The sequence below is a fragment of the Perissodus microlepis genome, chromosome 8 (assembly GCF_051167445.1).
Source record: "Perissodus microlepis isolate ML-2025 ecotype Zambia chromosome 8, ASM5116744v1, whole genome shotgun sequence".
In the NCBI taxonomy this organism is placed as follows: Eukaryota; Metazoa; Chordata; class Actinopteri; order Cichliformes; family Cichlidae; genus Perissodus; species Perissodus microlepis.
In genome coordinates, this window is record NC_140468.1 from 4537136 (window position 1) to 4552714 (window position 15579).

The window sequence follows — 15579 nt, forward strand, 5'->3', positions numbered from 1 at the left end:
AAAGATGCAAACGTACCACAAAGTTATAGACACCAAATGACAAGAAAAAGCTGCAAAAAGCTGCACAAATATCTGCACAAAAAGGCCACAAAGAAAAAATGCAAACAGCATAATAAACTTTGCCGTTTTGTTCATTTTTTGTGGCATTTTTGCTGCTGTAACACAGTGAGACCTGTTACATGTTTGTGTTCGTTTAGACTCATTTTTGTCTAAATCCATCCACAGCTGTAGGATATTTAGAGATATTATACCATATTTGAATATTTACCATTATTTTTGGGGTTCGTTTATTGCCAGAAATAGACAGTTTAACAATTAATTATGAACAGCTTTGCATTCAGATTTAAATTGAGCCTTGACAGCCCTGTTGGGAATGCTAACACCCACTCCTGTTTAAAATCACAGCAGGAGTCATCCGTCAAAAATCGAAAAAATAAAAGAGGATTTTTCGCCCTTTGAAGTGTCCTGTCTTATCCAGAGAGAAAAAAATAAGAACTATTACTGTGAATCAAAAGACTCATCCTGTGTTTCTCTTCTTCTTCTGCAGAAAAAAAGCAAGATGCACTACCAAATAGCCGTGATCATAAACTTCCTGGGTCACTGCATCTCCATGGTGGCGCTGCTCATAGCCTTCTTCCTCTTCTTGTGTTTGAGGTAAGTGTTGGTCTCGCTGCCACCAGTCCACTGATAATCCCCGATGTGACAGAGACGTCAGTATTTTCCAGATCCCAGTAGGTTCAAAGCGTCTCTGGTTCTTATTCAAAAACCCATTTGGTCATGGGATGAAACCTCCCCTATCTCAATCCCGCAGATGTAAAAAGGGTTTAGACGCCCGCAAAAACTAGGGCACATTTCACCCCACAATTGGGAATAATAGACCCATCTCAAAACCGGGAGAAAACAGTCTCACGGAGGCCTGCCGGGACAATCGGTGGAGGCGGAAAAGGGTTTCTCTGGCAAACCGAAATAAGCCGTGCATTAACGAGAGAAAGGTCTTAGCACCCTCGACAGCCGGGGCTGTTATCGATCGCCGAGACACCCCCGGGGAGTGAGAAAAGCGTGAAAGGGCACAGAGAGACATAATAAGTAGAAGCTCTACAGGATAGCATTTATGCACAACCTGTGTTTGTGGGCCACAGTGGCATGAATAGAGAGAGGGGGAGGAAGAAGTGTCAGGCAGCTAAAAATGGCAGGAGAAGGAGTTTGGCATTTATTACTTACCTTCTTGACTTTGTAAAGAAATTGAGAACCATTTAAAGGAAAGCTGTCTGATGGAGGGAAACGGCGAGGCTCCTGTGCACTGGTGTGGATCTGGAAGGAAGGAGAGGAGCGCAGGGAAGAGCGGGGCGTAATGTTCATTATAAAATAGTGCAATGAGCAGTTTGGCGTATTTCCTGATAATCTTACTATAAAAGACAGTTTGAAGGGATTCTTTCCACAGAAGCTCACGGGTCTCCCGCTTAATCTAACAACAATGCAGATTTATGCCGCGGACATGAAGTTTAATAAGTTCTGACTGTTTCCAAGAGCTGCATTCATAATCTCCTGTTATTTATCAGAATGGCACATTCCTCGGGTTGTGCTGTTTTTCAGTTTTGAATTCTTTGTGAAAATATGAATTCGAGCTTCTGCTGAGTTTTTACTTTTATTCCCAACGGTTTGAAATTTAGGTTATTGTTTGGATTTTTCTCTTTTAGTTGATCTTAGGCTTCATTTCCTGTGACATCACAGGTTTTTGATGGTTATTCTAGCGATCAGTCTCAGTTTTGCATCGTGTATTTCAGTTCATGTGTTGGTTTAATTTCTCGCTGTCTCTGTTTGTCCTCCAGGATTCCTTCATCTCTGTCCCCATGTTCACTTTGTTTTGGGACATTTTCTTATCTCACACTTGTTAAGTGTCAGTACCCAGGTCTGTTTCATTCGCCTTCGGTTACTTCTTGTTTTACTTTGATAGGGTTTTTATTTCTGCTTCCTGTTTGTCTCCCATCAGTTTTATTTATAAATCCTCAAATATCAGTAACAGTCGCTTCAAGGCACTTTATATTGTAAGGTAAGGACCCAACAACATTAGAGAGAAAGCAACAACAATCAGACAGCCCCCTATGAGCAGGCACTCGGCGACAGTGGGAAGGAAAAAATCTCTTTTAACAGGAAGGAAGCTTAGGCAGAACCAAGCTCAGGGAACAGCGGCCATGTGCACAACCGAAAGAGCGGACCAAAGACACGCTGTGAAAAAGAGCCAGAGATTAATAATGCCTGATGATTAAATGCAGGGAGCTGTATAAACACAGCCAGCAGCAACATAACTAAGGGAGGAGTCAGGGTCACCTGATCCAGCTCTAACTATATGCTTTATCAAAAAGGAAGGTTTTAAGCCCAATGTCAAAAGAAGACAGGGTGTTTGTCTCCTGAATCCAAACTGGGAGCTGGTTCCAGAGAAGAGGGGCCCGAAATCTGGAGGCTCCAAAGAACCAGAAGTAAACCAGCACTTTAAAGTGCTTTATTGTTGTCATGTGGTGCTTTGAGGTCATTAAGATAAGACGGGGCCTGATTAAAACCTTGTATGTGAGTTAAATTAGCTTCTTAATCTAACAGGGAGCCAATGAAGAGGAGCCAGCATGGGAGAAATATGCTGTCCTTCTAGTCCCTGTCATTCTCTTCACTTGTCTCATTACCCTCCTGCTGGTCCTTCCATAATCAGCCCTCTTTGATTATCCCATCTTCCACTTCAGGCTTTCTCAAAAGTGTCTGTTATGTTTGGTTATGCTCCCCGTGCATTACCCTCCATGAGTGCCTGGATTTGATTTGTCTTTGTTTGACATTTTAGACTTCTGGAATTTGTTCAGTCCTAAGTGAAAGACTGTTTAGATCTAAGCTTGCTGCATTTGAAAATCAGTGTTTTTTAAAAAAGATAAAAATGATGTATTATATTCAGTTTAAAAACAAGCCATGGGTGGGTATAAGTGGGTGTAGTCCAATAATCCGTACAGTAAACTGTTTGATTACTAATGTCTGTTAATAAATGATTATCTTTGGATTTTGAGCTGTTGGTAAGACAAAAGAAGGAATTTTACTTATTCTGCTTAATGAGGACAAGTATGTGGCATGAACTATGCTACACACCACAGCATCTGCAGTGCCCATCCCTAGCTGAGCTTTTACAACGCAGGAGTCAATAAGTAACATAATCCGTGGAATAAATATACACATTAAGAAATACTAATCTCAGAGCACAGCTGAGATATAGATCAGCGGGACAGCACAGGACGCAAGCTGCAGCATAATAAGGCCCCATTTAACAAGCCTGCACATTATTCATGACTGATCCCAATTTAAAAACACCAAACAGGAAACTGTGTGTCCCGAAATGAGGATTTACATAATGCCACCTTTCAATTTCCAGTAGATGTTACTGAGCCCAGAGCTTTCAGAAGAACCAGGAGGTCTCTGAGCACCTGATGAGCCTGATTATCTGAACTTTGCATATTTAATTTATTAAGAACAATTTTCAATTCAGTACAATTCAATGTTATTTATACAGCACCAAATCACAGCAACAGTCGCCTCAAGGCTCTTTATACTGTAAGGTAGACCCTACAATAATACATACAAAGAAAAACCCAACAATCACACGACCCTCTATGAGCAAGCCCTTTGGCGACAGTGGGAAGGAAAAACTCCCTTTTAACAGGAAGAAACCTCCGGCAGAACCAGGCTCAGGGAGGGGCGGGGCCATCTGCTGTGATTGGTTGGGGTGAGAGAAGGAAGACAGGATAAAGACATGCTGTGGAAGAGAGACAGAGGTTAATAACAAGTATGATTCAGTGCAGAGAGTCTATTAACACATAGTGAGTGAGAAACAATCAGTTTGTCATTAGTTAAACCTTGTTCATACCAGGTTAGACTCCCTTTTGTCAGCTGATGCAAATCCATGATGAGAATCTCATGTTCTCATCTCATGAGATTGGTGATTGTGGAGGCCGTCTGAATACATTAAACCCATTGTCCTGTTCAAGAAACCACCAACAACATTCAAATTCAAGCTTTGACGCTACCATCTGAATGCTGCAGCAGTGTTGCATGATGGAACACTCAGACCAGCCCGTGCCACGTTCAGGGTCACTTAAATAACCGTTATTCCCAGTTCTGATGCTTAACTTAGCCTTCAGCGGGTCGTCGTGACCATGTCTGCTTATCTAAATGCATTGAGTTACTGCCTTATGATTACCTGAGTAGTTCCACCAATCACTTAAAACATACACAGTTTATTTGTTTGTTTGTTTTGTTTATTTTTAGCTGACAAACAAGGATCAGGCTGAAGTCATTAAGTAATCTGAACGAATGGAATATTTCTATCCAATTAAAATGAATGCACTTTTTTTGTGTACCTGAAAGCGAGGTGCCTTCAGGTACACTCAAATGGACCTCGGCATAATTAGTTGACTGCAGTTTTAAATGAGGTCGTCTGTCGCTTTGAACCCTAACACAAGAACGCCAGCAGCATGAAGAAGTATCAATTAATGTGTTCAATTAACCACCACCACCCGAAGGCCTCTGTCTTTAACAGATAACAGATAGTGCCTGGTCTCGTTTTTATCAAAGACACAAGCAGTTTAAGTAACGCTACACAAGCTTTAGTAGACCACAAATCAAACCATTTTAAATGAAAGCAAGAAAAACAAAAAAGCCAAAACACAACAAAGTCTAATAAATCTTAAGAGCATGTAGCAAAAACTTTGGGTAATCTTCCTCCTAAACACTCAGTTGTTCCTTTCCATCATTTTTCAGGTGCTACAAACTTGCAGAGCGTACTGTTGGTGTTACTGTGATTAAGGTGCATGGAGTATTTGTTCCTGTTGTTTCTGTAGACAAAGGTCCGATAACCTTACTGTTTCTCAAATATCTGCTCCAGTGACTGGAAAATAGGAAGAGGCTAGTGTTACTGAGTGTTTCTGAAGTTAAAGATGCTTTTCCGAGCAGAGATGTCAAAAGCAGCTGTGGGTTGTCCAACTTTAAACTTAACAAGCAGCGTGAATGGGACAAAGCAGTGACAGGAAATTGGAAGAAACGCTGCTTAATTGGCCATCATTTTAAAATTTTTGGTGTTGACCAGCACATCCAAGTATCAGGTTGTGCAGCTGGTCGCTATGCAGATGGACGAGTGCAGCATTGTTGTGGATTATTTCGTGGCACAAAACACACTTTTGCACCTAATTTGGAAAAAATGTGAAGAAAATATGAAGAGCAAATGGTAAAAAAAAATACAGTCATTTTAATATTTCACACACTGTAGTACCATCAGGTGGTAAAGTTGTGCAGAGGTATTGACCTATCAGTCGAAACGACCACATTCCCTAATAATTCACAACTAAAGAGCAAAAGTGCTCGTTGGAGCAGGCCTCAAGTGGCCATTAGAGGAACTGCAGTTTGCATACTTTGATGTTGCCTTCATTTTACAGCCTTTGAAGTTGCTGCTTATTGTGAACATCTGACCTAAATTTAACTATGAAGTGAAGACTTATGAGATCTATACTGTAATCATAATGTTCTTTAATCTGGAGCAAAAACTGGGGAGTGAGTTGGAAAACAAATAAATAATAAGGCCTGCAGGAAAGCAGTCATTGTGTTTTGCACCTAACAGCAAATAGAAAATGTAATTTGTGTTTATGCTTCAAAGGCAAAGGTACGCAGAGAAGTAAAAGTCCTGCACCAGCAATAAAAGTCAGGAGGAAGAGAAGTTGGCTTTCAGATTCTCCATCAGAAAGCAGCAGCTGGATGCCAAAATCCTGAAGTTACAGCAGGCCGTACCTCCTCATACTTCATTTCTTTTACGTGACAAAGAACACCTCCATTTCTCCCCTTCCTGGACACATTTACGCACTGATCCCTGGCAATAAAACCCCTGTTATCATACAGCATATGGCAACTCTTCAACAGAAAACATTCAGCTCCCTGATTTTAGCCGGCTGACTTGTTTATATAAAAAAGCATGTGTTCATGTGAGTCTCAACAAACGTGACACATGTCTTGCTCAAGGACCGATTGAGAGAAGTCAGCAAATAACTATCCCTGCGACGAGTGAACATGCAGCTCTACCTGCTGAGCAGCTGCTGCCCCACTTTGGTTGATGCCTATAAATACTCAGCTGTAAAAACTGTCATTTCAGTTCAGTTATTCATCCAAAACTGACCCAGAATCAGAAAGTGGAACTCATTCAGCCTCCTAAATGTTGTATCGGGTTTCTAAGAGTTATAGCTGTCACTGGTGGCGCATGTAACAGCATCTTAAACCAGGTGTTTCTTATTGAAATGCACCTCAGGATTCGCACGTTTTCCCTACATGCGCGGACAAATCTATAACACCGACTCCTCGAGTTGATCTGACTGCAGTGAATCTTAGCCCAGCAGTGGAGCTCCTCACTGCAGACTGTGAGTGAGCTACATGGCGTAATACTTACAGTGAAAAGCTTACTGTGCAATAATTCAGGTTAAAAAATAAAATAGGCCACCCAGGCCACTTGGATTACCAGGGATCCATCTTCTTACCGTTCACACTGTCAAAACTGTGAACTGTGAACGTTGAGAAGCAAAGTTAAGTTTTGTGCTCCAAATATATCTGGAAGAAACTCTCAGAGAAAGCCAGAAATCCAAACTGTCCTCATTTAAGAGAGGGGCACAGCAGCGGTAAAGTCAGCAAATCTTCTAAAATGTCATCGTGATCTTACCTGCATACCAAACAGTGTCTGCAGCAGAATTACTGGGAACCCAGTGGCCATGCTGAGCATAAATCCAGCACCATCTGAGCTGAGACCACATTTCTATTTTCAGCAGAAGACTGAACATCGTCTCCTCTGGAGAATCTTTATTTTTCCTGGTGTGTCAAATGGATTATTACATCTGCCAAGAGGGTTATGTTCTTGTCGTCTGTCAGTCTCTCCCCCTGTTTGCAGGATTTGGGAAAACTACCCGGCAAACATTTTGACGTTGAGTACCTGCCAGATGACCATCTTTTCTCAACGCCTAGTCTCGGCGGAAAAGTAGTTCCAAAATGAAAATTGGGCCGACATCAGCGACAGAACGTCAATGACATAATGTCCGGGACAAAAAATGTGTACGATAAATATTTTATTTAATCCTTTTATCAATAAATGGAGAAAGAACGTTAAACAAAGCTTTAAAAAATCGTGTTAGGACAGCTACCATGACAGCAACTCAAACTGGCACCGTCTGATTTTAGAGACCATTTCCTGTCAACAGAAAAGGAGGACACTGTGATTGGTCAAGGAGCCAATTCCTTTGTAGTGTTGACTGGTTATAACTTCATATTAGTAGCACTGTCACTGGCTTTTTATATTAAGATACTCAAAATCAATTGGACAAACTAACATCATTTTAAATATAAGGTGTGTTTTAAATTCTTGAATGCGAATCCTTTGCAGTGTCTGACTGTCTGAAGTCTAGCCTGTGATAAAATGCTGTTTCCTCCCTTGAGATGCTTTGCCTGCAGCTACCTTCAGTTCCTGCTTGTTTGTGGGTTCTCTTCTCTCTCTGCCTTCTGCTCTGTTTGGCTGAGATCAGGTAACTGATGTGTCCATTGATGAATGTCCCATTTCTTTTCCTTGCAAAATTCTTGGGTTGCTTTTGCAGTTTGCTTTGGATCATTATCTATTTGCACTGTGAAGGGTTGTCTGGTCTAAGCAGAGAGTACAGCCCTGTATACTTCACAATTCATTCCACTGCTTCTATCAGCACTCATATCATCAATAAATACTAGTGACCCAGTTCTGCTGGCAGCCGTGCACGCCCATACGATGCCCTCCATGATGTGGTGTGCTTCAGATTAGGAACTGTTTCTCTCCTCGTGTCGGGAAATGCATGGAGATGAGACCTAAATGCAAACTGCAGAGTCAGACTAGAAGAAAACAAAAAGTGAATCTTTACTGTGGCCGACGTCCAAAAACACAGAAGAAACCAGCAGGGAACACCCTAGGAACTTCACAGGGCTGAAACACAGTGTGACACAACTAAAAACACAGGCTATAAATACACATGAAACAGGAGGGAAATTAAACACAGCTGAATATGATCAAGGTAAACAACAGACAGGAGGTAAAACCAGAGACAATACATGGGAGAATGTGATTAGCAAATTAAAGCTGAATGCGAGTAAACTGAATGAACGGAGGGAGACACTGAGAGATCAAAGAGCTAAAATATACATATAAATGTAATAATCAAGCTAAGAACAAAGAAGTCTCAATGAAGGAGAACATAAACATCCAGAAACACCTTATTTTTTCCCATCATTCTTCACCTTGTTTCATTTATATGTTTATTTTTCCAGAACTCTTCAGGCTCTTCTAGATGTTTTCCATTCAAAGTCTAATCTGACCTTCCTGATCTTCAGTGTAACCAGTGGTTTGCACCTTGTTCTGAAACCTCTGTATTTACATTCATAAAGGTGTCTCTTGATTGTAGTCTTTAACAATGATATATCTACTTCCCCCATATTTTGGACTTGATTAGATGTTCAGTCAAATAGTTCTGTCTAAATGCATTTCAGGTGTCGTCTGTGGCCCTTCGGGCCTTTTGGTGTTGCTGACCAGTGCATTCGTCATTTTTAAGAATGCACCAGGTTTGTTGATTTGGCAGGTCCTAAGGTTTCTGCTCTGTCTCTAATAGGTTTATTTTGTGATCTCAGGCTAATGATGGAAACCTTTTTGTCCTTCATACTAAGAGTTACTTGGTTCAAGACTTGGAATCAACTCGAGCTCATTCATCTGCTTAATTTCTTACAAAATAACAACAGGAACAAGACTCAGACATGTAGCTGCTCATCAGCCGACTGATCCATTACTGTCTAAAATATGGGACTGTGTATAAAAATGGCAGTAATTTCTAAACAGAACTTGGTTGTTTGATTTAAAATCTATTGTGGTGGCGTACAGATGCAAAGCTACAAATTTGTGTCTGCGGTTGTCGTATGATTCTGGACCTTCTGTATGTTCAGTATCACATGAATGAAAACCCAGATCAAGTATGATTGTAATATAAAATAATAACATTTAAAAATTTGTGAGATTAGAAGAAAAGAAAAACAAATTTACTGCGCCTTTAACAAAGACTTGTTTGCAGGAGCATGTAGCCATTCTCTTAATTAGGTCCCATCAGGCCACACTGCCCCCACAGGCAGCATGCCGAGGGCAGTGAGGTGCTTGCTGTGCTCCTGGCGTGGTGGCAACATTATAACATGATGTGGGGAAATTATCTTCTCATTTGTGGAACAATGGGATTTAAAAAACACAAAGTTATTTGATTTTTATCATCTCAAGGCTGCTTTTAAAACCTTATTTAAAATGACATTGTAATTAATCCAAACGGTGTTCGAGCTTTTTGAAGCCTGCTATGTTACTAATGGGGTAGAGCGTCTTCAGAGAGAAATAAAAAACATGATACAATTTGTACAACGTGCAATATAATAAATAAGTAAATACAATGCTGCTGGAAAATGCTGCTCATGCATCTGCTCAGTCAGCACAAAGCCAGTGAAAGTGACACCTATTAAGAATTAATGCATGCTGAAAAATAAATCACGTCACTCATGCTTGGCAGAAGAGGAAGCGGCCTTCGCCGGCTGATAATGCCGTCAGCTGGTGACAGCGAACGCGGCCGTCACTGCAGCGGGCGAGGATGGTTTGCTCAGTCCGTGCAGTCTATTTTCAAGCGCTCGCTCTGAGGCACTTGGGCAGATTTTAATTGTATCCCCGAGTGAATTTATCTACCGCATTTAAAAAAAGAAAAAAACATCAGGCTTTCAGGGCATTACACAAACAAAAGAGTAGAGCGGGAATTAAGTCTTACTTCTTATTATATAAGTGAGGATTGATGGGAAATGTTCCTTTTGAGGCTACATCAGCTCGTTATTCTTATCTATCAGCTTCATTTTCTGTGTTTCCGATATTATAATTTGTAATGTTTGAGTTACACTGTAACTGTCAAAAATAGACTCAAACTCAGCAGGAGGAGATAATTAAATCAGATATTTCCTGCCAGCTTTGCTCACATGTTTGCTTTTAAACTACATATAATTTTTTTATCTTTCCTCTCAGAATTAAATTAAGCTCGTGACCTAACAACAAGAGAAATGTTGGAAAAGCAGCATCAGCAGTTGAGTTTTCCCTCCTTCTGTTCTCACAGGAGCATCCGCTGCCTGAGAAACATCATCCACTGGAACCTCATAACCGCCTTCATCCTGAGGAACGCCACCTGGTTCATCGTCCAAATGACCATGAGCCCCGAGGTGCACGAGAGCAACGTGGTATGAGCCCATTTATGTGAGCTTTAATACAAAAAACCCCTAAACTTTGGTTTTAAAGTAAAGGAGATGTTTAACAGTATTTTTAATGCCTTAAAAACAAAACACACTGATGAGCCAAATATATTTATTGGGTGAAATGTTCCTATTATGTCTTCCATAATAAGTTTAAGCTTGATTAGTTTAAATTGTTCTCAGAATGTAGAAATATTTACATTTTTGCCTTTAATTTGTCAGGTGGAAGTAAAACTAGAACAAGAGCAAGTACGAAGCCATGGATAACAGCTTGTAGATATGGAAGTTTTTAGTAGTATTATCAGTTTGTCTTGGCTGAATTTAATTCAGTAACTACACATTTAAGTCTGCTTAAATGCAGATAATTGTTTTCATTTTGCAGATATGGTGTCGCCTTGTGACCGCCTCCTTCAACTATTTCCACTCCACCAACTTCTTTTGGATGTTTGGAGAGGGCTGCTACCTCCACACTGCCATCGTCCTCACCTACTCCACCGACAAGCTCCGCAAGTGGATGTTCATCTGCATCGGCTGGTGTAAGCAGCCTTACTGCTTTTATCTTGAATTATCTGCATTAAAAAAAACACTTCTACAGTTATCAGTTAATATTTAACAAGGACATTTTGGGAAAATGGGAACATTCACCAAAATTCTCTGGCAGAGCCTCTGATTAAATTGGCTCATAGTTACCAGATCAGTTCAGTAGATTTTTGGACCACTAGAGTCTTTTTTTCTTTGCTTAAATAACCACTTAATGACAAATCTAAGAGCTTTTTGACAAATCTTATCTACTTACCAAACTAAGCCTAATCATCATTGACTAAAAACAAGTTACAATAAATCAGGACGGTGCAGCAGCTTGTAAATGGCTTAAAAGGTGATGGTGGTGTAAAATCCAGTTTTAAAGGGCTGCACTGCAGGCTCAGTGTCGTACTCCAGTCATTTGACGCACACAAAAATATATGAAAACAGCTTTTTTACTAGTTCAGGCATATTAAAATATGTATAAACAGACAAAGCAAAGGAAAAACAAACAAATATCTGACACCAGCTGATGCACGCAAGGATGCAAATATGATGAAACTCTGAAAGAACTAATACATTCACACACCATCAAGTGGCATTTTATTAGCAGTACATCAGTACTGGATTGAAGCCACACTCATGCATACTTTGAGAAAGATGCAGGGGAATTTTTTACAAAGCAAACCAATTGGTTTAATAACCGCAGTTTAGATAAATCTCATTAAGTGGAACATCAAACACTTCTTAATAGAGTGATAGAAAGGCTTAATACAAATGTAACTAACAAAATTGTAGCAGTTCAAAATAAAACAGCAAATGAAACCTGATGCAACCCTACTTATGGTTTACTAGCAAGAATCACCAAATTCCCACTAGGCCAGTATCAGATAATCTAGGATTGACAGGAGCCCAATGTATAAACATCAGTAAGGAAGGACCGCACCAGGGTAAACAGTGCACAGCTTGTTATATTTGACACACAGCAGCTGCAAATAAATGTACTTGAAACAATAAAATACAAAATAGTTCCCCCCAAAAATAACAAACTAAATAAAAGTGTGCGCATACAGCTTTCTCTGAGTCAAATGTATGAATGAATAATGTTGGATAACTGATGGATGTTTGGGGCCGTTCAGTTTGTTTAACTGTTGTCCTACCACACGCCGGTGAAGGAAGCTTCAATGGGAACGAAGCTCTGGCTTCAATAAAACCTCAGCAAATCCTATCGACTTTTGGGTTCCAGTTAACTGGAACTGTGGAATCACTGCTCCTCGATGGAGGCTTGCTTCAGACTGCGTTCGTCTGTCCAGTCATCCTTTGACCAGATAACAAGAAACCTGACGTTGAACAGGGTGAAATTCGGAACAACCAAAAAAACTGCAGCAGACTTTGCAACTCCTAGCGATTCGGCTTCGGTAACATTCGTTTGCCGAGCACATGGCATTGTATGAACAGGAATGAAAAGGCAACTACGAAAAGTCATGTGATAAAGGTCAGCAGCAATGGTCGCTGGAAACTCATTGCTGATTGGCCAAGTTACACAATAACAAATCATCAGATTTGTCCACTTCTTCCTTTAACCCCAAAAAAAGAAATGACTAAATCGTTTACATCATACACCCAAAAATGACTTTCTACTGCTCTTTTTTTCTAGCTGGGCTACACCGACATCATGACAATATAGATAAAAGATGGTGGCTAGCTTGGTTTGAGAGCCTGTATAACCTCTAAAGGTTCATCTAGCTTTTTCTTCCACTGTCAGAGCTAACGCACAGAAAGACACAACCATTCAGTTAGAATCACCAATTAACCTATCCGCAATAACTGCATGTCTGTACTGTTCGAGGATGGTGGAGTACCCTGCACACAAAGGCCTTGGACAAATTGTAGAGTCAAACCCAGGACCTTGTTGCTGTGAGGCAACAGTAAAGTAGTTTTTCCAGCATTAAACTAACCTCTTCTGGTCCTAATTTAAAACAGTCAAGAAAGTAGGTTTAATTTTCCTACTAATCTCTCAGAAAGAATTCCCAAAATGTCAAGCTAAGGACACTGAATGCTTTAGGGTTAGATTCACTTTGACTAATGGGAGTGTGTAGGCCCAGTCACACAGGCCTACAAATATATCGAAACTCCGCCAACCTGCCGGCCACTAGAAAAAAAGCTGTAGTTGCCGGGGAGTCGCTGACCAGCCTGTAGGCCCGTGTGGCTAAAACCTTATCAAAGAGATATCTCAGAGTCCAACTATGAATTTCAGAGCTGTGAGTTTCATCTCAAAAGACGTACCTGAACATCAGATGCTATTTTATCAAACAGCAGGAGGCAGTTGACTTGATGGAGATCTCAGGATTTTGTGCGGCAGCTGGAAAATGCCTTGGTGTGGAGTTCACTGTCAGCCTGTTTCACATTGTCAAACTAAACTTTGAGTTGTTGAGATTAGGTGTATTGTCTAGCTGGATTACATTTCCCTCCGGGGATGATGTGAAGGCTCGGTGTGAAGGACAGACCGCAGCACATTTCATCAAAATAAATAAGATTTTCTGTGCTTCGCTATATGTTGGATCACTGGCTTCGGGAGGACATCATCGCTTTCCACAAGTCAGGAGGTGGACAAGAGGAGAACACTGCAAGAAAAATGTAATTTATCAAGTAATCTGGAGCTGTGAGGGGAGAATTTCCTGCTGATGACAGTAAATTTCCCGCAGCGTGGAAATATTCCAGAGATTTGACTTAAATGTGTGACTCGTTGGCTCGTAGGGTCTTGACGCTCCTGTTAGTATCATTTAAAAGTGAGTGATGGCTGTTTTTTCTGCTTTATTAAGCTTTTATAAGTTGGTAAATCACAAGATCACTCCGCATTATCGTCAGCCAGAGTCCAGCTTTTTATTCATTCACAAAGAAACATTCAGATGGTGACAAGTCTTGGCTTGCATCTGTGGATCACGGCACACAGACAACAATTGCTCCTGACAGAGCTTGGCAGTCACTGGTGCTGTGCTTTAAAAAAAAGAAAAGGATTTCAAATTCCAGCATGAAATCCCTGGAGTGATATTTTGTGATTTGAATAGCAGAGAAAGATGAAAGAACCACCTGTCATTTTGTGTTTTTTTGCCTTACAGGTATACCATTCCCGATAATCGTGGCGTGGGCCATCGGGAAGCTTTACTACGACAATGAGAAGTAAGCCTCTTTTCAAGATATTCAACAAGGAACTTTTTATTCTATCCGGGTAATAAAAGGACAAGGGCAAAGCGTTACATTAGGGAGATGAATGTCTATTAATAATCAGCCGTAATCACATTTGCATTGTACAATATTCTTAATTACACTCTAGCCCTGCCAGCATTTCATTGGGAGTGCTTGCTCTCTTTCACACCTATTAGTGAGGTGAAAATTGATTCGGCAATTTAGAAACGGGCGCTGAATAATTGGAAAAGTCGGTTGATACGCTAGATTTCTCTAATTGTCACCAAATGCAATTAAAAGGCCAAAACCAGATTCTCCAAAGTCCTAAATCTGACTCCCCTGTGCTTCTGAGCTCTGCTGTGGTCCAGAAACTATTAAAAACTGTGAGTGACATATTCCTTCATTACCACGAGCATACGCTGTAGTTTATTTTGATTCAGTCCCCCCACACAAACCATCCTGCTGCCAGAAATATAAAAATCGCTAGAGCAGTGAATGCATTGGAATCAATTTAATGGCCAAGTCTGATGACACATTCAAGAAATTCGGTTCCAGCTCCCATCAGCAGCAGAGAAAGTGTCTGCAGAGGGAAACATACACAAAGATAAGTAAAAAGTATACGCAACTGCATTAATGAGATTTTCCTGACAGCGAGTTGCCTATCGAAACATTAAGACTGCACAGACAGCTCATTTAAACCAAGTAAAGATTTATCCCACTGACCAGTGCAAGACCGTGGGTGTGATTGAACAGTCAAATATTCACACCATTTCTATGTTTTACAGAAAGCAGTGTTTCCCTCAGAAGTGATATTTGGTTTCCAAGGACCTCGTTAGCTTGCTTGGCACCATATTAGTGTTACTTAACACTTCCCAGTAAATGATGCAGTCAGGCTGAAGGTTGTTGACGTCTCCGGTCTAGCTGATGTCTTGAAACTGACTGTGAAGAATGAATGCAGACTTCAGAGGCACTCTTGATGAAACGAAAGACAAGCTGTTTATTGGATGATAAAAACTCCAACGTGAATCCAAAACAGAAGCAAAACAAAGTCCAAGATACAAAGTAATAACATCCAGGCAGCACAGCACATTACAACGCAACGAGGTCTAAGTGAAAGACGAGGTACATATACACACAGACGAATGCGCTGTGTGCTAATGAGGAGTGGAAACAGCTGGGGACCAAGAAACAGGTGAAGCTAATCAATGGTAACGAAAAGACAGAGGTCAAGAGACTACCGAGATAAAGCAGGAAGTGTTTTCACACAGAAGCACACATAAACTTGACACAGAAAGATCCAAGACTAGAAAGGTTACAAAAAACTCTACAAGATTGCCTTAAACAGAAAACTAATGTAAAAAAACACTGAAACAGAGAACTAAAGGCTAACGATACAGTTCACTCTAACCTTAACCAGAAGTTTTCAGGGTTACAGAGCTTGTTCACTTCTTACTGGGTTACAGCATCATGCTGCATAACTACTCACTACTCAGAGAAGATACTCCAAAGCATTTTGCATGGAGAGATTTTAAATCCTTTGGA

At 40.6% G+C, this 15579-nt stretch overlaps 1 protein-coding gene across 2 annotated transcripts in view; it reads left to right on the forward strand.

Moving 5' to 3' along the window:
• The window catches only part of LOC146381182 (corticotropin-releasing factor receptor 1-like), a 94672-nt gene that overhangs the window by 57330 nt on the left and 21763 nt on the right, over positions 1-15579 (forward strand). For both annotated transcript variants that reach the window (XM_084937091.1, XM_084937092.1), the window contains exons 6-9: positions 548-654; positions 10197-10317; positions 10712-10865; positions 13971-14031. In XM_084937091.1, coding sequence (XP_084793217.1) covers positions 548-654; positions 10197-10317; positions 10712-10865; positions 13971-14031 — 443 coding nt within the window. The remainder of the gene's footprint in view (positions 1-547; positions 655-10196; positions 10318-10711; positions 10866-13970; positions 14032-15579) is intronic.